The sequence below is a fragment of the Aegilops tauschii genome, chromosome 1 (genome assembly GCF_002575655.3).
Source record: "Aegilops tauschii subsp. strangulata cultivar AL8/78 chromosome 1, Aet v6.0, whole genome shotgun sequence".
NCBI lineage: Eukaryota > Viridiplantae > Streptophyta > Magnoliopsida > Poales > Poaceae > Aegilops > Aegilops tauschii.
Window position 1 is genome coordinate 468,510,548 of NC_053035.3, and position 22,190 is coordinate 468,532,737.

At 49.4% G+C, this 22,190-nt stretch overlaps 1 protein-coding gene and 1 pseudogene across 1 annotated transcript; one reads left to right on the top strand and one right to left on the bottom strand.

Annotated features, from left to right (window-relative positions):
* Positions 1-11,470: 11,470 nt before the first annotated feature.
* On the top strand, positions 11,471-19,994 carry LOC109771439 (putative disease resistance protein RGA3; annotated as a pseudogene).
* Positions 19,995-20,382: 388 nt separating this feature from the next.
* On the bottom strand, positions 20,383-21,790 carry LOC109771441 (reticulon-like protein B9). Its single transcript, XM_020330142.4, has 4 exons — positions 21,522-21,790; positions 21,094-21,416; positions 20,893-20,962; positions 20,383-20,792 (listed from the first exon to the last, which is right to left on the bottom strand). Exons 1-4 carry the CDS (start codon positions 21,655-21,657, stop codon positions 20,617-20,619), a joined length of 705 nt encoding a protein of 234 aa, XP_020185731.1. The 5' UTR covers positions 21,658-21,790; the 3' UTR covers positions 20,383-20,616.
* Positions 21,791-22,190: the final 400 nt, after the last annotated feature.

The following is a 22,190-nucleotide window of genomic DNA, read 5'->3' on the forward strand; positions in this document are numbered from 1 at the left end:
TCAGTATGTATGATTTCTAATAAGTTGGTTGCTCGCTCCATTGTTTCGGAGAACGGAGTCTTGGTCATTTTGCCCATGAGGCATGGTTCGCATGTGTCAAATGATTTATAATCAAGAGACTCTAAAAGTCCATCAACATGGAGCTTCTTCATGCGCTTGACACCAATGTGACCAAGGCGGCAGTGCCACAAGTATGTGGGACTATCGTTATCAACTTTACATCTTTTGGTATTCACACTATGAATATGTGTAACATCACGTTCGAGATTCATTAAGAATAAACCATTAACCAGCGGGGCATGACCATAAAACATATCTCTCATATAAATAGAACAACCATTATTCTCGGATTTAAATGAGTAGCCATCTCGAATTAAACGAGATCCTGATACAATTTTCATGCTCAAAGCTGGCACTAAATAACAATTATTGAGGTTTAAAACTAATCCCGTAGGTAAATGTAGAGGTAGCGTGCCGACGGCGATCACATCGACCTTGGAACCATTCCTGACGCGCATCGTCACCTCGTCCTTCGCCAGTCTCCGCTTATTCCGCAGCTCCTGTTTTGAGTTACAAATATGAGCAACCGCACCGGTATCAAATACCCAGGAGCTACTACGAGTACTGGTAAGGTACACATCAATTACATGTATATCACATATACCTTTGGTGTTGCCGACCTTCTTGTCCGCTAAGTATTTGGGGCAGTTCCGCTTCCAGTGACCACTCCCCTTGCAATAAAAGCACTCAGTCTCAGGCTTGGGTCCATTCCTTGGCTTCTTCCCGGCAACTGGCTTACCGGGCGCAGCAACTCCCTTGCCGTCTTTCTTGAAGTTCTTCTTACCCTTGCCTTTCTTGAACTTAGTGGTTTTATTCACCATCAACACTTGATGTTCCTTTTTGATCTCCACCTCCGCTGATTTCAGCATTGAATATACCTCAGGAATGGTCTTTTCCATCCCCTGCATATTGAAGTTCATCACAAAGCTCTTGTAGCTCGGTGGAAGCGACTGAAGGATTCTGTCAATGACCGCGTCATCCGGGAGATTAACTCCTAGCTGAGACAAGCGGTTGTGTAACCCAGACATTTTGAGTATGTGCTCACTGACAGAACTATTTTCCTCCATTTTACAACTGAAGAACTTGTCGGAGACTTCATATCTCTCGACTCGGGCATGAGCTTGGAAAACCATTTTCAGCTCTTCGAACATCTCATATTCTCCGTGTTTCTCAAAATGCTTTTGGAGCCCCGGTTCTAAGCTGTAAAGCATGCCGCACTGAACGAGGGAGTAATCATCAGCACGTGACTGCCAAGCGTTCATAACGTCTTGGTTCTCTGGGATGGGTGCTTCACCTAGCGGTGCTTCTAGGACATAATCTTTCTTGGCAGCTATGAGGATGATCCTCAGGTTCCGGACCCAGTCCGTATAGTTGCTGCCATCATCTTTCAGCTTGGTTTCTCTAGGAACGCGTTGAAGTTGAGGGCAACGTGGGCCATTTGATCTACAAGACATATTGTAAAGATTTTAGACTAAGTTCATGATAATTAAGTTCATCTAATCAAATTATTCAGTGAACTCCCACTCAGATAGACATCCCTCTAGTCATCTAAGTGAAACATGATCCGAGTCAACTAGGCCGTGTCCGATCATCACGTGAGATGGACTAGTCAACATCGGTGAACATCTCCATGTTGATCGTATCTTCTATACGATTCATGCTCGACCTTTCGGTCTTCGGTGTTCCGAGGCCATGTCTGTACATGCTAGGCTCGTCAAGTCAACCTAAGTGTATTGCGTGTGTTCCGAGGCCATGTCTGTACATACTAGGCTCGTCAACACCCGTTGTATGCGAACGTTAGAATCTATCACACCCGATCATCACGTGGTGCTTCGAAACAACGAACCTTCGCAACGGTGCACAGTTAGGGAGAACACATTTCTTGAAATTTTAGTGAGGGATCATCTTATTTAAGCTACCGTCGTTCTAAGCAAATGAGATGTAAAACATGATAAATATCACATGCAATCAAATAGTGACATGATATGGCCAATATCATTTTGCTCATTTGATCTCCATCTTCGGGGCGCCATGATCATCTTCGTCACCGGCATGACACCATGATCTCCATCATCGTGTCTTCATGAAGTTGTCACGCCAACGATTACTTCTACTTCTATGGCTAACGTGTTTAGCAATAAAGTAAAGTAATTTACATGGCGTTATTCAATGACACGCAGGTCATACAAAAAATAAAGACAACTCCTATGGCTCCTGCCGGTTGTCATACTCATCGACATGCAAGTCGTGATTCCTATTACAAGAACATGATCAATCTCATACATCACATATATCTCATTCATCACATCCTTTTGGCCATATCACATCACAAGGCATATGCTGCAAAAAAAAGTTAGACGTCCTCTAATTGTTGTTGCATGTTTTTACGTGGCTTTATAGGTTTCTAGCAAGAACGTTTCTTACCTACGTAAAACCACAACGTGATATGCCAATTTCTATTTACCCTTCATAAGGACCCTTTTCATCGAATCCGTTCCGACTAAAGTGGGAGAGACAGACACCCGCTAGCCACCTTATGCAACTAGTGCATGTCAGTCGGTGGAACCTATCTCACGTAAGCGTACGTGTAAGGTCGGTCCGGGCCGCTTCATCCCACAATGCCGCCGAAACAAGATAAGACTAGTAGCGGCAAGAAAAATTGACAACATCTACGCCCACAACAAGTTTGTGTTCTACTCGTGCATAGAAACTACGCATAGGCCTGGCTCATGATGCCACTGTTGGGGATCGTAGCAGAAATTTAAAATTTTCTACGCATCACCAAGATCAATCTATGGAGTCATCTAGCAACGAGAGAGAGCAGTGCATCTACATACCCTTGTAGATCGCGAGCGGAAGCGTTCAAGTGAACGGGGTTGATGGAGTCGTACTCGTCGTGATCCAAATCACCGATGACCGAGCGCCGAACGGACGGCACCTCCGCGTTCAACACACGTACGGAGCAGTGACGTCTCCTCCTTCTTGATCCAGCAAGGGGGAAGGAGAGGTTGATGGAGATCCAGCAGCACGACGGCGTGGTGGTGGAAGTAGCGGGGATCCCGGCAGGGCTTCGCCAAGTGCAAGCGGGAGGGAGAGGTGTCACGGGAGGGAGAGGGAGGCGCCATGGGCTAGGGTGCTGCTGCCCTCCCTCCCCCCACTATATATAGACCCCCTGGGGGGGCGCCGGCCCTGGGGATCCCATCTATATGGGGGGGCGGCGGCCAAGGGGGGGAACTTGCCCCCCAAGTCAGGTGGGGCGCCCCCCACCCCCAGGGTTTCCAACCCTATGCGCAGGGGGAGGCCCATGGGGGGCGCACCAGCCCACCAGGGGCTGGTTCCCCTCCCACTTCAGCCCATGGGGCCCTCCGGGATAGGTGGCCCCACCTAGTGGACCCCCGGGACCCTTCCGGTGGTCCCGGTACAATACCGACAACCCCCGAAACTTTCCCGGTGGCCGAAACTGGACTTCCTATATATGATTCTTCACCTCCGGACCATTCCGGAACTCCTCGTGACGTCCGGGATCTCATCCGGGACTCCGAACAACTTTCGGATTTCCGCATACTAATATCTCTACAACCCTAGCGTCACCGAACCTTAAGTGTGTAGACCCTACGGGTTCGGGAGACATGCAGACATGACCGAGACGACTCTCCGGTCAATAACCAACAACGGGATCTGGATACCCATGTTGGCTCCCACATGTTCCACGATGATCTCATCGGATGAACCACGATGTCGAGGATTCAATCAATCCCGTATACAATTCCCTTTGTCAATCGGTACGTTACTTGCCCGAGATTCGATCGTCGGTATCCCAATACCTCGTTCAATCTCGTTACCGGCAAGTCACTTTACTCGTACTGTAATGCATGATCCCGTGACCAAACACTTGGTCACATTGAGCTCATTATGATGATGCATTACCGAGTGGGCCCAGAGATACCTCTCCGTCAAACGGAGTGACAAATCCCAGTCTCGATTCGTGCCAATCCAACAGACACTTTCGGAGATACCCGTAGTGCACCTTTATAGCCACCCAGTTACGTTGTGACGTTTGGCACACCCAAAGCACTCCTACGGTATCCGGGAGTTGCACAATCTCATGGTCTAAGGAAATGATACTTGACAATTGGAAAAGCTCTAGCAAACGAACTACACGATCTTTGTGCTATGCTTAGGATTGGGTCTCGTCCATCACATCATTCTCCTAATGATGTGATCCCGTTATCAATGACATCCAATGTCCATAGTCAGGAAACCATGACTATCTGTTGATCAACGAGCTAGTCAACTAGAGGCTTACTAGGGACACGTTGTGGTCTATGTATTCACACATGTATTACGATTTTCGGATAACACAATTATAGCATGAACAATAGACAATTATCATGAACAAGGAAATATAATAATTACCATTTTATTATTGCCTCTAGGGAATATTTCCAACAAACAAGGGTTAGTAGCATTTGCATTATCAATTAACACCATATGAGGAAAGGTGGCTTTCTCCTTGGTTAGCTTCACTTGGAGTTGATCATGAGACTCCTTGAGACTAGCATGAACACCTTTCAAGGCCTTGTGGGCCTTGTCAAGTATATCAAACTCCTCCTTGAGTCTAGCAAGATCAACCCCGAGTTTGGCCTTCTCGAAATTTAGCGCACGAGATACAACAAGAGCATGATCAAGATCTTTCTTTAATTTAGCATGATCATTGTTGTGTGACTCCTTAAGAGCCAAACGGAGACCACGCTCTTCCTCAAGAGCATTGGAAAGATCCGAAATCTCATCGGCATAGTCACGACTATGCCCCTCCATCTTAGAGATGGTATCTTCATGAGCCTCGATCATGTCATTGGCTTCACCAAGTTGTTCCAAGAGAGCAACGAAGTGCTTCTTGGGTTTACCCTTGAGTTTGCTCATAAAAGACTCAAACTCATTCTCCTCCACATTAGACCCCTCATGTTCATCAATGCAATCCGTCAAAGAGGGATTATTAATGATGGTAGTTTTGATGTTGGGGGTTACCTTGTTGGTGGCTTTAGCCATGAGGCACTTGGTGGTGATGTTCTCATGGGTGAGTCGAAGAGAGAGACCCGTGGAGTTGTTGCAATGGCAACGGAGGCCATGGCAACCGACTCACCATCTTCATCATCCTCATTGTACTCTTCTTGTACCACCAACGCCTTGGGAGGAGTCTTCTTGGTGAAGTTGCTCTTGTTAGAGAAAGACTTGGCCTTGTCCTTTCGGATGAGCTTGCCACCATTGTCTTCCCTTTTCTCATAAGGGCACTCCGCAATAAAATGGCTCACATTGCCACAATTATAGCAAGTCCTCACACGTTGCTTGACCTTCGCGCCACTTGAGTTGTTCTTGTTGAAGTTGGGCCTTGAGCTCTTCTTGCTCCAAAATTGCCTTGAAGCAAGAGCCATGTGTTCATGATAGGCATACTTTGTATTTTCGGGGTTGCTTTCCTCTTGTTCCTCTTCTTCTTCTTCAACACTAACCTTGGCCTTCAATGCAAGGTTGGGCTTCTTTGCCCTTTGAGAGCGTAGCACCGCATTGTCGGGAGTCTTGTCCAAGATACTCATAGCCACAAACTCATCCAACACTTCACTTGAGGACAAGGTGTGGAAGTCCGGCCTTTGACGAATGACGGAGGACATGGCCTTGTGGTAGGGCATCATTGCCTTGAGGAATTTGCGCTTGATACAATTGTGATCCGTGTCCTTGCTCCCATGTTCTCGGAGTGAAACCGCGAGTTTGGTTACTCTCCGATAAAGCTCACGAGGTTCTTCATCTTCTTTCATTGCAAACTCATCGGCTTCATCTTGCACCACTTCATAGTTGGAGCGTTGAATGCTTGCGCTTCCCCAATAGAGGGAAACAACTTGGTGCCAAGCATCTTTGGCCATGGCGTAGGGCCGATGGTGAGGAAGATCTTCGGGTGGAATTGCATCTTGGATGATGAAGAGAGCATTCTCATTGAATTGATTATCCGCGGCTTCTCTAGGGGTGAAGTTTCTTCGGTCATGCGAATAGAAACCTTCTTCAATGATTCTCCAAAGATTAGTGTTCACATGATTTAAATGACGCTTAAAGCGATAAACCCAAGAATCAAAATCCTCATTTTTCACAATCTCAGGGGGAGGACCGGCATGATTCAAATGAGTAGAAGGAATCGGTCCACCATAAACAAGTGGAGGTTCCACATGGGCAAAGATGCCGGTGCCATTCTTACCACTAGAAGAAGGAGCCTTTTCACTAGTAGCTCCCCCCTTGTCGGAGTTAGCATCCGACACCTTGTTAGTGGGATCACCCACTTTCAACGGTGCGGTAGATAGTTTGAGCCCTTCAATGAATTTATTAAACATGCTTTCAACCTCGGTCGTCATGGAGGTTTTCAATGTGTCCAAAGCCACATTGAATTCCTCACGAGAGACCGAGGTTCCCCCATCGCCCGTAGACGAGACCGGATTCACACCGGAGTGCTCCTCCACACCGTCTACGGTGTCAACCATACTCTTCGGACGACAAAGTCCTTAATAAGAGACGAGGCTCTGATACCAATTGAAAGGATAGATATAGTTGACTAGAGGGGGGGGGGGTGAATAGGCAACTAACAATTTTTAGCTTTTCTTTACAAATTAAACTTTGCATCAAAGTAGGTTGTCTAGATATGCAACTAGGTGAGCAACCTATATGATGCAACAACAACAAGCACACAAGCAAGCAAGGGATATAACACAAAAAGCTTGTACAAGTAAAGGGATGAGATAACCAAGAGTGGAGCCGGTGGAGACGAGGATGTGTTACCGAAGTTCCTTCCTTTTGAGGGGAAGTACGTCTCCGTTGGAGCGCTGTGGAGGCACAATGCTCCCCAAGAAGCCACTAGGGCCACCGTATTCTCCTCACACCCTCACACAATGCGAGATGCCGTGATTCCACTATTGGTGCCCTTGGAGGTGGCGACCGAACCTTTACAAACAAGGTTGGGGCAATCTCCACAACTTAATTGGAGGCTCCCAACGACACCACGAAGCTTCACCACAATGGATTATGGCTCCGCGGTGACCTCAACCGTCTAGGGTGCTCAAACACCCAAGAGTAACAAGATCCGCAAGGGATTAGTGGGGGGAATCAAATTTCTCTTGGTGGAATTGTAGATTGGGGCCTTCTCAACCAATCCCTAGTAAATCAACAAGTTTGATTGGCTAGGGAGAGAAATCGCGCGGAAATGGAGCTTGGAGCAACAATGGAGCTTAGGGTTGGAAGAGGTGGTCAACTAAAGGAAGAAGACACCCCTTATATAGTGGAGAGACAAATCCAACCGTTATCCACTTAACCAGGCCGCGACCTGCGGTACTATCGCCCCAGACAAGCGGTACTACCGCAAGGGCTCACGGTACTATCGCGGCGGACCGCGGTACTACCGCTGCTACGGCAGGAGCTAGCCCAAGCCTGAAGCGCAAAGGCTGAGGGCGGTACTGCCGCTGGCGCGGTACTATCGCTCCCCCTTGCGGTACTACCGCAAGGCAGGATTGGACTTAGCCTGGGAAGGGCGCGGATGAATAAAAATACATCTGTGCCAACTTCCGCTGAAAATCAAACAATGCAAAAATCCGACACGGTACTACCGCAGTATTGGACTTAGGAGCGGTTGGGCACCTACAGTACTACCGCAAGGGCGTGCGGTACTACCGGAGGGGCCTGCGGTACTACCGCTCCGAAGAGCAGTACTACCGCATGCCCCAGAACAGCAACACTAGGAATCCTTCTCTTTGCATATATATGAAGGGAAAACGGAGGATGCTCCAAAGCGCAAAGGGAAAGGCGGTGCAGAGGGAGAAAACGTGTACGTGATGATTCCACCCGAACCTTTCCAAAGCGGACCCCCTCTTAATAGTAAAGCTTTCCTATGACTCAGATCCACCGAAAAGAAACGTAGAAAAACACCGTCTTCAATAGTCTTCGAGGGGCACCAAACCGTCTTGTGCCTAGTGACGAAACGTCTGAAATACTCAAGGCACACGATTAGTCCGCAAAAGCATTGTCATCAATCACCAAAACACCTTAGGGATAAATATGCCCTTACAAGGCGGCCACAAGAGGGACGTGGGGACGAGGCGGTGTCGATGGTGCGGCGGCGGCCACGGCTCCATGGATAACGTGGCTGCCCTGCCGCTTCTGTTTCCCGCCGGTGGTTGACGGAAGTTGCGCGGTGGCGGGCACCGCCTCGTGCCCATGCGGCTGTGGCGGCGATGGGAGGACGAATAGGCCCCGATTAGGCCGCTCGCGATTGGAAAACACGGGTCGGTGCCTACAACAGCTCCATGGTGGCGATTGGGGGCGGCGCGGAGGCGAGATGATGTGTGTGCAGATGGAATTGCGATGGCAGCGACGCAGGAGGGCGGCACGGAAGAGGGATAGTTTCCCTCCCGCCAAATCACGGGTAGGATAGGGCGAGCGGAAAATGGAGGAGGGAAAATGCAAGATTTGGCGGGCGGAGGGCGTTTTTTACAGCTCACCCTAGAACATTTTGCGGTCCAGCCGGATATAGTACAGTACATGTTCGGGCTATTTTTCCGGTCCGGTACCGTATACGTGGTTATTTGTAGGCCGGATAGATATAGCGGCTCTCCTAGAGATGAGCATCTCTAGCAGGTGCGCTATCCCGCCGCCGACCCATATATTTGCGGGCGGGATAGCGTATCCGGCCTTTTTCAAGCCAGAATAGGTCCACCAAATTTGCAGTGCCCCGTAAACGTTATACAGGCGGCCCGCAAACCGACCCCTCTAGCTGCTATATGTATGGGGAAGGCAACAATCTAGGGTTCCCGTCTCGCATCTATATCCGCCACGTTCCTTCCCCTCTGCCGCTTTCCTCTTCTTTTCCACCACAGTTTTCGCGTAGCTCCGGCGAGCCATGTCGGGAGAAGGCCGCGGAGGAGGTGCGTGGCCGGCAGCTCCAGCGGCCACGTTGTCGAGCCGTGGTGCTGCTAGCAGGCTCGCAACCGCGGCGCCCTCTCGCGCAGCGGCGGGAGCCGCGGTTGGCGCCGCTTCGACGAGCTGTACGGCGTGCTCTGGTCGGCAACGAAGGCTCTGCGCAATGCGGAGGTCGCGCGATTTGACGCGAAGGAGGCGCTGGACGCTGTGAAGAGGGCGCCGCCACAAGTTTCGAGGCGGCACACGCAGAGTACGAGGTTGCCTACACCATCTACAAGTCCGCCTGCGAGTACCACCTCGACATGAAGCCGTGAGCAGCCGCCGCCCTCCGCCGTTTAGGATTTAGTTTGTTTATGTGTGTGATGAACTCCGGCGAGGTCTGGACTATCTAAATGCAGAGGGAACATGTTTTACCTTAAATTTAATTTGTAAGTCCATTTACGGTATCTGTTCTTGCCGGGCAAAAAGTGCCTATCAAAATCGATTTAGGATGAACCATAAATCAATTTTGCGGGTCGAAATTATAGCAGCTCTGCTAGAGATGTTCCTAAACCAAGTTCTTTTACACCAAAAAGAAAACGTCTATCTTGAATAGTTTTTCCTACAACATGCGAGGTATACTGGATTTGAGTTCGCACGGGCGGTCTCCTCAAACAAATGGTTTCACGTGCGCCGGCCTTCCTTCGCGTTCTGCCCACCACACAAACCAATTATTTGCAAAGGCTAAAGTATAGTGTTCCTCGCTGCTTTTGGTGCCTTTAGCTGATTAAAGCAAAGCTCAATTACTCTACTTTATTCGGCTGCGTGCATATATATTGATGCCCTCCACACAATGATGAAAGCCCTCTTAGAGCATCTACAACCGCATACGACAAATATGACCCCTCAAATGCTCGCGGACGCGCCCGAACATCTCATACTAGATTCTTAAATTCATACAAAAGCATACAAACTAAATAACCTACGTACTATGTACACGATCTAGCTACTCCTCGTGGGAGATGTCGACAATCTCCGTGCCCGGCTCCACGTACATGGGCGGGAGCTACAACTCCGGCTCTCCGCTCCGGCCTCCTCTATCTTCACTCGAGTTCGATGAAGAGCACGTCGGACGCCACCTGCTCCTGCCTGAGGAACTGCAGGTTGGCCTCCACATAGGCCTCATCCTGGATGGACTCCAGGATGGCCTGCTGCTCCGCCATTGCTGCGGCTTGGGCGACGGCGAACTCCGCCTCCGCCATGTTGAACCCTGGAGCAGGCTGCTCCGCCTCCTCCTTCTGATCCGCTACCTCCATCGGTTCTGGTAGCTCCTCTCCTCCCTCCTCCTCCTCCTTCGACTGTTACTCCTCCTCCTCCTCCAACTCCGGCGAGTCCGGAGGCAGCCTGGCAGCGATGCGGGCGGCGCGCCTTGCCTGGATCTACTCCGCGATATGCTTCCGGTGCTCCAGCGTCAGCATAGCGTACTTCGTGATCTTGCGCCGGACCATGACGATGTCGGAGAGCGTGGGAGAACGGGGAAGAGGAGGTGGACGGGCTCGAGTGGCGGCGCAGAGGAGGAGGTGGATGGGCTAGGGTTGGGGACGCCGGCCGGCTTAAATAGCCGGATTTGGTCTCGGGCGGCGAGCCGAAGCGGTGCCACGCGGCGTTCACACCGCGGCGACGGAGAGGCGTCCGTCGGACCGCCGGGTTTCCGGGCGATTCCACGTGGGACCCACCGCTAGTCCTACGCGGCGGGCGCACCCGGGCGCCCCCGTATCCGCCCCATATTTGGGCCGGATATGAGGGGTGCCGGTCAGCCCGGGCGTTTCAGGCCCGTTCGGGTCAGATTTTCGTGACCGGTTAGTGGCCGGGCGGGCCGCCCAGGCGTTTGGCCGGTTTGAGGCGCCCGGCTGTAGATGCTCTTAGGGCATGAACTATGGTGGCAAATGGAGCCTCATCAATGAAAATAGAGACTTTAGTACATATGCATCTCTACTCTTCACTTCAACTTTTTAAGCTGTTTACATCGGACCACATTTTTTCTCGTCAAGCATCCGTCTCTTGCGGAAGATTCCGCTTCCCTATCCAAAACTACTTTTTCTGACATATAAAAACGAAAAGAGGTCAGCGTTGGGGAGAAGGAAGTTGAATGCCATTCCGCTTCCCTATCCAAAACTACTTTTTCTGACATATAAAAACGAACAGAGGTCAGCATTGGGGAGAAGGAAGTTGAATGCCATGTGGGTAAAGTAGATGCCTTGCCTAATTGCAATTCTCCTTTTTTGTGGGGTTCTTTGTACCTAGATCTGGGAGCTTGCTTGAAAAAGAAAAGGAAGTAGATGCCTTACCTGGCCGGTAGAAAAAGGAGATCCAAATCTTGTCTCCTCACTGCTTTTGGTAAATGTAGCTTATTATAAGTGCATTACCTGACCTGCGAGGAGTGAAGCTCCATGATTATTATAGGTTGACGACCAGTGTATATATATAGGCGCCATAGATAGATAGCTACCATCTCTGCTCTCAACTCCCAAGTCCCAACTTCTCTCTGAATAAGAAAAAAAACTTCCAAGTCCCAACCACTTCATCTCGGCAAGGTGAACCGAAGCGCAGATGGAGGCGGCCGTCGGCGCGACCAGCTCGCTCCTCGGCAAGGTGCTCATGAAGCTGTCCGAGGACCTGGTGGCCGCGTATGTCGACAGCCTCGAGCTCGGCCACAACTCCGACCAGATCCAAGCCAAGCTGCTTCACACACAAGGGCTGCTGCAACTGGCCGAGGGGAGGGACGCGGGCAACGTCCCTGCCCTGCCGGCCTTGTTGGAGAAGCTGAGCAAGAAGGCCGACGAGGCAGAGGACTTGCTGGATGAGCTCCACTACTTCAAGATCCAGGACCAGCTCGACGGCACCAACTATGCTGCGCCGGATCTCGGCGATGGCCTCCGCGGCGATGCTCGCCATGCTCGTCATGCTGTTCGCCACATCATCGGTAACTGCATTTCATGCTTTTGTTGCTCTCGCACACAAGATGATGGTTCTGCTCCTACTGCTGTTGCCAATAGCTCACACCAGCATGCAACCAACTCTGCTACTGCTAGTGCTGATGATGGTGGCCATGTCGATAAGTTACATTTCGACAGAGTGGCCATGTCCAGCAAAATCAAGTCTGTGATAGAGGAAATACACTCCCTATGTGACCCCGTCTCTGATTTGCTCAATAAAATTCCAAGCAGCAGCACAGTTGTCACCCTAAAACGGCCTCACATAGGGTCCACAATTATACAGGATACACTGCACGGGAGGAGAGACATTTTTGAGAAAACTGTCAATGATATCACAAGTGGCACACATCACGGTCAAACTGTTTCTGTTCTTCCTATAGTCGGCCCGGGGGGTATTGGAAAGACAACTTTCACCCAGCACCTCTATAATGATAGTAGGACTGAAGAACACTTCACTGTTATGGTTTGGGTGTGTGTATCGACTGACTTTGATGTGTTGAAGCTCACCCAACAGATCCATAACTGCATACCTGCAACTGAAAACGAAACCGCAATTGAAACAACCAATCTGGACCGGCTTCAGAAATCCATTGCACAAAGACTTAAGTCCAAAAGGTTCTTAATTGTCTTGGATGATATATGGAAATGCGATAGTGAGGATGAGTGGAAAATCTTGCTAGCTCCATTCACAAAAGGGGAGGCCAAAGGCAGCATGATACTTGTCACAACTCGATTCCCAAAACTAGCAAGAATGATGAAAACAGTTGATCCAGTTGAACTGCAAGGCTTGGAGTCTAATGACTTCTTCACATTCTTTGAATCATGTATATTTGGTGAACATAAGCCTAGGGATTATGAAGATGAGTTAGATGGCATTGCAAGAGAAATTGCAAGCAAGTTAAAGGGCTCCCCACTAGCAGCCAAGACAGTTGGTCGACTATTGAAGAAAAATCTTTCCCGGGAACATTGGAATGGGGTTCTTCACAATCATGAGTGGCGAAACCAGAAAAATGATAACGATATTATACCATCTTTGAAAATTAGCTACAATTACCTCCCTTTCCATCTGAAAAAATGCTTCTCATACTGCGCCCTTTATCCTGAAGATTATAGGTTTAGCGATTCAGAAATTAATCGTTTTTGGATTGCAATAGGCATCATAGACTCTAGCCACCCAAGCGATAAGAATTACATGGAAGGTCTAGTGGAAAATGGTTTTCTCATGAAGGGGGTTTCTAAATCTGGTCTTGTTGGTGAATACTATGTAATGCATGATTTAATGCATGAGCTATCTCAAAGTGTCTCTGCACAAGAATGCCTCAATATAAGTGATCTAGATTTTAGAGCTGAAGCCATCCCACAATCTATTCGGCACCTATCCATCACCATAGAGAATAGATATGATGAAAAATTGAGGGAAGAAATGGGTAAACTAAAAGGAAGGATAGACATTGTAAATCTACGGACGTTGATGATTTTTAGGGAATATGAAGAAAGAATTGTTGAGATCTTAAAAGATACGTTTAAACAAACAAAAGGCCTGCGCATCCTATTTATAGCAATGGAGTCCCTTGAATCTCTGCCACAAAGCTTTTCAAAACTTATCCACCTTCAGTACCTCCAAATTAGATCACCCTATGGCAGAGAAATGACTTTACCTAGCACACTATCCAGATTTTATCACTTGAAATTCTTGGACCTAAGTAGTTGGTATGGTAGTTCTAATTTGCCTAGAGACATTAGCCGCCTTGTGAATTTACGCGATTTCCTCGCTAAGAAAGAACTCCACTCCAATGTTCCCGAGGTTGGAAAGATAAAGTATCTGCATGAGCTAAAAGAATTCCATGTTAAGAAAGAAAGTGTTGGATTTGATTTAACAGAGTTGGGGGAATTGAGAAAGCTTGGGGGAACACTCAGTATACATAATCTTGAAAATGTGGCAACCAAGGAAGAAGCTAGTGATGCCAAATTGATGTTGAAAAGGGATTTGAAAGAGTTGACATTAGTATGGGGCAGAGAGCAACCGACTGATGTACATGCTGATATTCTTGATGCTCTTCAACCACACTCTAACCTTACAGCACTTGGCATTATAAATCATGGTGGCACCACTTGTCCTGGTTGGCTGTGTCCTGTGATAAGGGTAAACAATTTAGAGACTCTCCATTTACACGGCGTGTCTTGGGGAACTCTTCCACCTTTTGGGCAGCTACCATTTCTCAGGGAACTCAGCTTGAAGAGCATTACTGGGCTGCGTCAGTTTGGTCCTGACTATGGTGGTGTTACAGGCAAATGTCTTTTGCAGTTGAAGAAAGTTGTGTTTCATGACTTGTCAGATCTTGTCAAGTGGGTTGTGGAACCTAATTGTCATATGTTTCCAGGCCTTGAAAGCATTGATTGCAGCAATTGTCCCAATCTATGTGTGATGCCCTTCTCGGAGTGCTCTTGTACCAATTTGTGCAGGCTTCACATTGATGGTTGCCCCAAGTTGTGTCTGGCCCCCATGCCTCACACCTCCACACTAACAGATTTTATTGTTAAAAAAGGTTCAGAAAGGTTGTCTTACAATGGAAAAAAATGGTTGTTAGTGAGTATACTGGTGCTCTGGCCTTCCACAATCTGGGTGAAGTAGAGGATATGAGTATTGGAGATGTATCTCACATTTCATGGGCAGACCTCGAAAAGCTTAAATCCTTAAGAAAACTAGCTGTCGGAAGATGCGACAGCATGTTCTGCGGAGAACTGGATGGCAGTATTGTCTTCCACAACATGGATAAAGTTGAGAGTCTCAGTGTAGATGTATCTCATCTTACTGGAAAATTGCTATCAAAAGTGTTCAATAGTTGCCCAGCTCTTGTAAAATTGGAGATAAGTTCTTCATCTGAAGATTCTAAAGACGATGAGGATCGAGTACTACAGTTCCCATCATCCAGCTCACTGCAGACACTTCGCTTCTCAAGGTTGAAGGACCTGGTTCTTGTGCCTGCGGAGGATGGAGGAGGAATCCAGGACATCACGTCGCTCCAATCATTAGAAATATCTTATTGCGCCAAGTTGCTCTCTCGGTGGCCCATGGGAGAAGCAGGAGGAGCTCCGATGACCAACCCTTTCCCTGCTTCCCTCAGGATACTTGATATTTGGGGACAGTCAGGCATGCGGTCAATGGCTCTGCTCTCAAACCTCTCGTCTCTCACGCATCTAAGGCTAGAAAACTGCGAGAATTTAACACTGGATGGGTTCAATCCTCTCATCATGGTCAACCTCAAGGAATTGGAGGTCCGGAACTGGAGCGGCAACTCTCTAGCAGCGGATCTGCTCTCAGAGGTAGCAAGGTCCAAATTAATGGATGCGGGTTCCTTCCAATTGGAGACACTGGAGGTGGATAGCATCTCGGCAGCGCTGGTTGCTCCCATTTGCAACCACCTCTCTGCTACCCTCCACAAATTGCAATTCTATGATGATAACCGGGCAAAAGGTTTCACGGAAGAGCAAGAGAATGCGCTTCAGCTCCTCACCTCCCTCCAGACACTAGGATTTTTTGATTGCACGGTTCTGCAGTCCCTCCCTCAAGGATTACAATGCCTTTCTTCTCTCAAAGAATTACATGTCGGTAGTTGTCCTGAATTCCAATGCCTGCCAGTGCCAGAGGAGAGCTTCCCCACTTCGCTGCAAGTTCTAATTCTAGGGTTTGACAGTTTCGAGCAAAGAGAGCAAGCTGAGAAATGGAAAGAAGCATATCCATATTTACGAGTACTTTGTTATGAGCCTTGTTAGCCCAAGGTAACACTTGTCGCCTCCCTCTTCTTATTTCTCTAAAGTGAGGCTTCCCCCTATTCGTGCTTTATCTTAACTTCTAGTAGTACATTCTGACAGGCTAGCAGGCTCCACTTTGTTTGCAATATGTACATAGCTTCTGAAATCTGACAGGCTGCCAGGCACACGCCAATCTGCCAGTAAGTAACGGAAAACCAACTTCTGCTCATCGATTTATATGATTTCATTCACATCCCGTTCATGACTTCTGTATCTACACATACAGCTGCCCTATAATCAATTCTTATGCAGCTCCCCTTTTTCTAACCAGAACTATTAAATTTCTTATGCAGGAGGTGTGGTAGGTTTTGTCCCACACTTGCCTTTGTTCTGCTTTCATCTGCCAGCTGCATGGTAAATCTATTTTTATTTAACAGAATTTCAACAGGTAATAAGCAACTTGCACGTCTGAATTTGCAACCTAGTTGCTCATGTACCAAAAATTTAATGCGATGCATTCTGCAATCTTCTTTCAGGACAGGAAGCAGACTCCTGAATAATGGGACATGAAACACGAGACATCACATATCGATTCTGCAAATTTGCCTCCAGTTCTGCTTTTATGGAATTATTAATCCTTTGTGTGCTTGCCAATTTCGAGGGAAAAGTAAGTATCAAGTAGCAGCTATCTTCTCACGACCCTTCTACAACTCCCTGCATGCTGAGGCACCTATCTTTTGCTGTCAGGTGTCAACAAAATGAAGAAAATCCACAATTTTTCTTTTTGAAGTAAATGGCAATGTGAAGTGAAGGTGTTTCAGATGATCCGGTCTTATTTCTCCGGTCCCTGTGAACGATCAACTATCTGAGCATTCTGGAGCTTAGAATGTCATCATGTTCAATGGGCCGCTGGTAGTTTGCCACAATAATTTGCAGCAATCGCTGGTACGCAATTGTCCAGTGTTTCTGTATTTGCACATACAGCCACCCTATAATTCTTATGCGAGTTCCCTTTTTCTACAGAATGTATAAATGTTGAGCAATTTTAAGATGCTCCTAAACCATTCGGGACTGGTCATTCCTTTTGATCCAACAGTTTAGATTGATCGTGGTGATCTACTATCTCCTAGGAGGTAATAAGGCACCCATAACTCTTAAATAGGTATCATTGCCTTTTATATTCGAATATTTTTTTTGAATGTTAGCAGGATCACTGCTAAATTCATCGAATAGATAGAAGGTTGGTCCAGTTTATGAGGAAAACCGGACCCAAAAACCATACAAGTGATGCCAATCGGCTTACAACGCACAACCACATGCACAACAACAAGGGCACGCCTTGCCTAACCCCTGCCAAGATGGCGAGAGGTCAGGACATAGAGCCACAAGACCGCTTCACAACCGAAGCAAACAACTCGAAGCACAACCCAAACTCAAGCCAAGCACGTGTCAACGTACAGCCCACCCTTACGCCGAGAGGAGAGTGGCGAATGGACAGCAGGACCTGACTGGACCTGAGGAGAGCGTCGTCGAAGAGATGCCGCATCAGTCTACATTGCGCCCTAGGGGCCCACGCTCCAAGTGGAGGCCAACCCTAGCAGCAAGCACTGTCGTAGGGCTCGAGCAACCCGAACAGCGCCTCCAAGGAGGTAACGACGCCATAGCGCCGCCACTGCCTGAACCAGTAAGCTGGATCTGGGGTTTCCCCCGTTGCACGGTAGGGGGGTGATAAGGGCCTAAACGACGCCTTCAAGAAGGTGACGGCGCCCGGAAGCGTCGCCGTCGTCCGCAACAGCACGGGATTTCTCCCAGCCCAACATCATCCCCACAGTCCACACACAGGCCATTGAGAGCCAGCAGCGAGAGCACACCACCGACGAGAGGCCATTCCATGCCGCCGACAGGGGGACGATGGCCACCTCAAGCAACACCCAGGACAGACCGACGTGCTGCCAATCCTACTTCCGCTTCCCCGCATTGGACGGGAGGATGCAACGCCCATCGACGGCGCCATTCGTCACCCGCCGGCCACCATTCCCTCACGTCATCACCTGCCACAGCATGCCGTGCCGGCCTAACAACCGGAGGATGCAACGGCCACCAGACGGTGGCGCCATTCCTCTCCCCACCAACCACCACCACCTCGAAACCTCTGCTCCCTCGAGGCAGCAGCACCACCACCTGCGCCGAGCGTGCCCTGCCGAGCAGCGGCAAAGCTCGGTCGGCATCCTGGACGAGCGGGCCCGCTGAGCCCAGGTCGGGCCCAATCAGGCCCAGATGCGCCGCCTCGTGCCCAGATCCAGGTGCCGCAGCCCCTCCGCCTAGCCCTGCTCTTCCATGCCGACGACGCCCCACCGCTCCTAGGGTCCCGCCGCCAGGCGCAGCTCCATTCCGCGCGACCGGCGACCGAGACGAGCGTCCCTGCCCCGCAGGCCCGCCCTCAGCCCTCCGTCTTTGACGGGCAGGGCGCCGCCACCGCAGCCGAGGTTGGCGGCGGCAGCGGCCGGAGATCTCTAGCACTGGGGTGCTTTTTGGCTGGGGTTTGGGGAGCCTCCGGAGCCGCCCGAGCGGGGGCGACCCGGGAGGAGAATTTATATTCGAATATTAGTTGACAATATGGAAGCATATTGCTATGTATTCCTGCCATAATTATTAGTAACCTTCGTGTTACACAAAAATTGCAGGTTCTGTTCTTTGCTTTCTTGGAGCATTGGACAATTCGCTTGTGCACTCATTGGCCAAGTATTCCTAGTGATTGGATAGCATTTGTTTTAAGAGATTAACAATTTGGGTGGATGAGCATCACCGAAACTATAGTGAAGCTTCATTGCCTCCATTCCATCCTCTGTCTTGTTACTTTATATGGTCAAGGTAGCAGACCTCCCTTATTGTTGTTGGTTTAAGGCAACGATGTTTGTTTAGCCTTGTCTGAACCGCTTAATGCTAAGACACATTTCATACAATATCAGTGTGTGATGATTCTCTGTTCATGGACTTAATCAGTGTGCGCTACCATCAGGTTTATGTTCTGGCAAAGTACTGATCCTGTGGTTACCAACTGCCATCTGGTGTGGATTGCATATAAGCTGAGGTTGCACTGGCATCCTTCAGTGTTCTAGGTAATGATTAAGCATCTATATTTGCTCGTGAGTTTTCTTCCCTTGTACATTTTTCTGACCTTAAGTTCAATACTCCCTCCAGAACAAGTACAACCAACGGTGAATTTCGCAGTTGGCATTCAGGACATAGCTCCTCTATCCGAATAATAACAGTAAATGAAACATTCGTCCTGATATTCTGAGTGAGCCAAGCCTCGGAGTCCTGAAGTGACCATTTAAAAGGTTAGTAGGCCAATCTTCCTTTTCTGTTTGTTCTTTACTGATAAAGCTAAAAAGTGGTAAAATATCTCCACTTGTGTCCTGAAAGTCCTGAGTTCAAATCAGCCTCTTTGCAGGGAAAAAAAAAGCAAGGGAAAGGCGTCTAGAAATCCCCTTCCCTGGAACCACAATGTGTGGGAGCTTTCGGCAGTGGGCACACCCTTACCGATGCTTAGAAGCGAGGATGTGTCATCCGTCAGAAGTGGTAAGCACATGTTTACAGAGCTCACATTACATGTGGCGTGATCGTTCAGGCGTTTGACACTAACTCGTTTTGGTGTGATCGTCCAGGTGTTCCTCTCAATTTGCTCCCAGTTGACGAGAACCCATACCCCAAGGATGTTTTCAAGTCCTAGCACCAAGATGGGGTCTGATGGAAATGGACCGCCAACGGTTGCTACTCCGCGTCGAGCCCCCACTTCATTCAGTTTGTTGGCAGAACTAAGCCCTGTCTTCCTTGAGCTGATCTGGCATGTCACAACAAATGCGCATGATTTAAGCTTTCGAGTCAAAACTTATGCAATTTCCATGCAAGCGGCCCAAGAGTTACTTACTGCCAAGACTCCGCAAGTTTGCTCCATTCACAGCTTGTTTCTCACGAATTAATCCTCTGTTTTTTAGTTTTCCCAAGCCTATGTGCCTCTAGTAGAAGTATCCCCACATCTTCGTTGTGAAAGGGAATGAGAATTCTGAATTTGAGTTTGTAGGCAGTCGGTGGGATTGTGTGTTTGGGTGCTCTGGTGCAAGCAAGAGATTCCGTCGAGTGTTAGCCGTTGTGTGGATCGAAGGGGCTTGTCCTTGATCCATATAGGATTCATTTTGGTTACATTTTGTGATTCTAACAAAATTCCACAAGTACCATGGGTTGGGTTGCCTTGTTGCACACCAAGCTAGTTATCTGCAGGCTGCAGCAGTAAATCTGAGAGTGGTTCATGCTGCTATGTGCTACTTGAGAGAAATTAGTTGTTGCTGCCTCGGTCGCAATGGTGCCCGACATCAGGGCTAAACTCTTAGCCGTCTTCGGATGCACCGCCGATGTAGAAGGCCTGACATATGCGATGTTGGTTTGTGGATGGGGGCCGTCGGAGAGGAAGGCTGGATGGCGCGGCGGGAAGACAGTGGTGATCGTGCCCTATGCCCATGACATGGCGGTCGCGGTGCTGTGGCGTCCATTCCCATTTTTTCATCTTCTCTACTTTGCTTGGCACTGCGTTTTGTTTCACTTTGAGAAGGGGGACACCAACAAGAAGCAATTCTCACAGGAACATCACTCAACTCAACTCTCATTACTTCCATCATATCCGTAGCACAATTAACAGTTTATAACAGGCACACACACACACACACACACACACACATACACACACTTTGCCACGACTCGCAACTGAACTAGACTTTGTGAGTCCATTTGCCATTTCCCCTGAAACCAAACCCCGTACGCACGCACCGGCACTATCACCATCACGACCTCCTGAAATCAACCACGATGTATATATTGATGAACCCTAGTGGAAGTGCGCTCTCTTGCTCTTGACGGGGCCTCTGGGGATCTTGTCCAGCACGTTGGCGTCCACCTTCCTGTAGAACTTCTGGAGGTCCTCGCCGCCCTTGGCCACCAGGTGGTCCACCTCCGTCCCGTACCTCTCGTAAAGCGCCGGCAACGTCAGAGCACACAAGAATCCTGCACCCCAACGAACAACAAATCACAAAAAATCCTTAGTTCGTCGATCATCATGTCTGCTTTTTTTTTGTTTGTTAATTTTTTGGTGATGTATCCTTACCAACGTAGACCAGAGTCGTGAAGCTGCAGTTGTCCCCGATCACCGCCACCACCCACAGAGATCCAATCACCTTGCATGGAGGAAAAGAACATATAGCCATATAGGAGACGGTCAGCTACTTGGCTAAGCCGAAGGAAATAGCCGGGCACTGTCAGATGATGCATGGGGCACGTGCAAACAAGGGAGAAGAGACTGTGGTACCGAGAGGAACTTCTTGAGGTCCTTGCCGCAGGCGATGTCGTAGAGCACCGCCACGGAGCGCTCCAGCTTGCGGTGCACCGCCATGGCCGCCTCCCTGAAGGCGTGCTCCGACACGATCACCTCCGGGACGCGCGGCGGTGCCCTGCCCAAGAGCGGCGCCGTGACGGACCAGAGGAAGAGCAGGAGCATCCCGAGCAGCGCGGCGTGGCAGAGCAGCGTCACGAAGTTGTACTCGGCCACGTCGAACAGGAACCACACCGCCGTCGCCCCCGCCAGCATGCCCGCCGACAGGTTCCGGTCCCGCCACAGCAGCACGTCCGCCACTGCCAACAGTTCAGAGACCACACGGCATTCAGTCAGTAGGTGACAGTGCGTGCGGTGCGGTTCTCAGAGGAGAAAAAATGTTAATGCTCGATGGAGCGCCTCACCTTTCCGGCCGCCGAGGAACCGGTGCACCGGCCGCTGCCGGCGGAAGACGCTGACGTTGGGCGCCCGGCGGCCTTCGTCGTCGGACTCGGAGTCGCTCCGGACGTGAGGAACCGTGGCTCTCGGAGTCGTCGCCATCGCTGCCGCTCTCGTGGTGGTGTTCTGAAGTTCTGATCTGGTGAGCGCTGGGCATGCAGGTCACAAAAGTTTCTCGACTTATAAGCGCTTCGTTCATGCCGGAAAGAGCATGGGAGGTCGATCAGTCCGGGAAGGAAGGGATAGCTTTGTGCCGGGGGGGGTGGAGGGATGCCGGGGCAAGAGGCTTGCTTCAGGCGGAGGTTTGCCGGGGGCCGGGGAGATGCCCTTGCCAGAGCCTCCAAGACTCGGGAGCCAGCCAACTCTCTCACAGTAAAAGATTTGTGCATGCTTTTTAAAACAGTGTCTTGCGTTTGCATCTTGTTGGCTCCTACGTGCGTCTGTGAGTGCAGCTCCGTCAAAGCATTTCTACTTTGCTTGGACGAAGGGTGTCCCCCCTGCATTGCCTGTGCCTCGAGCATTTCTACCAACGGCATTGGGTTCAGAGTTCAGACTGTTGGTAAAAAGCTTTGTTCTTCAGTTATAATTAACCACCGGGAGGCTTATCCACGGCATGTACGATGCCAAATTCACCA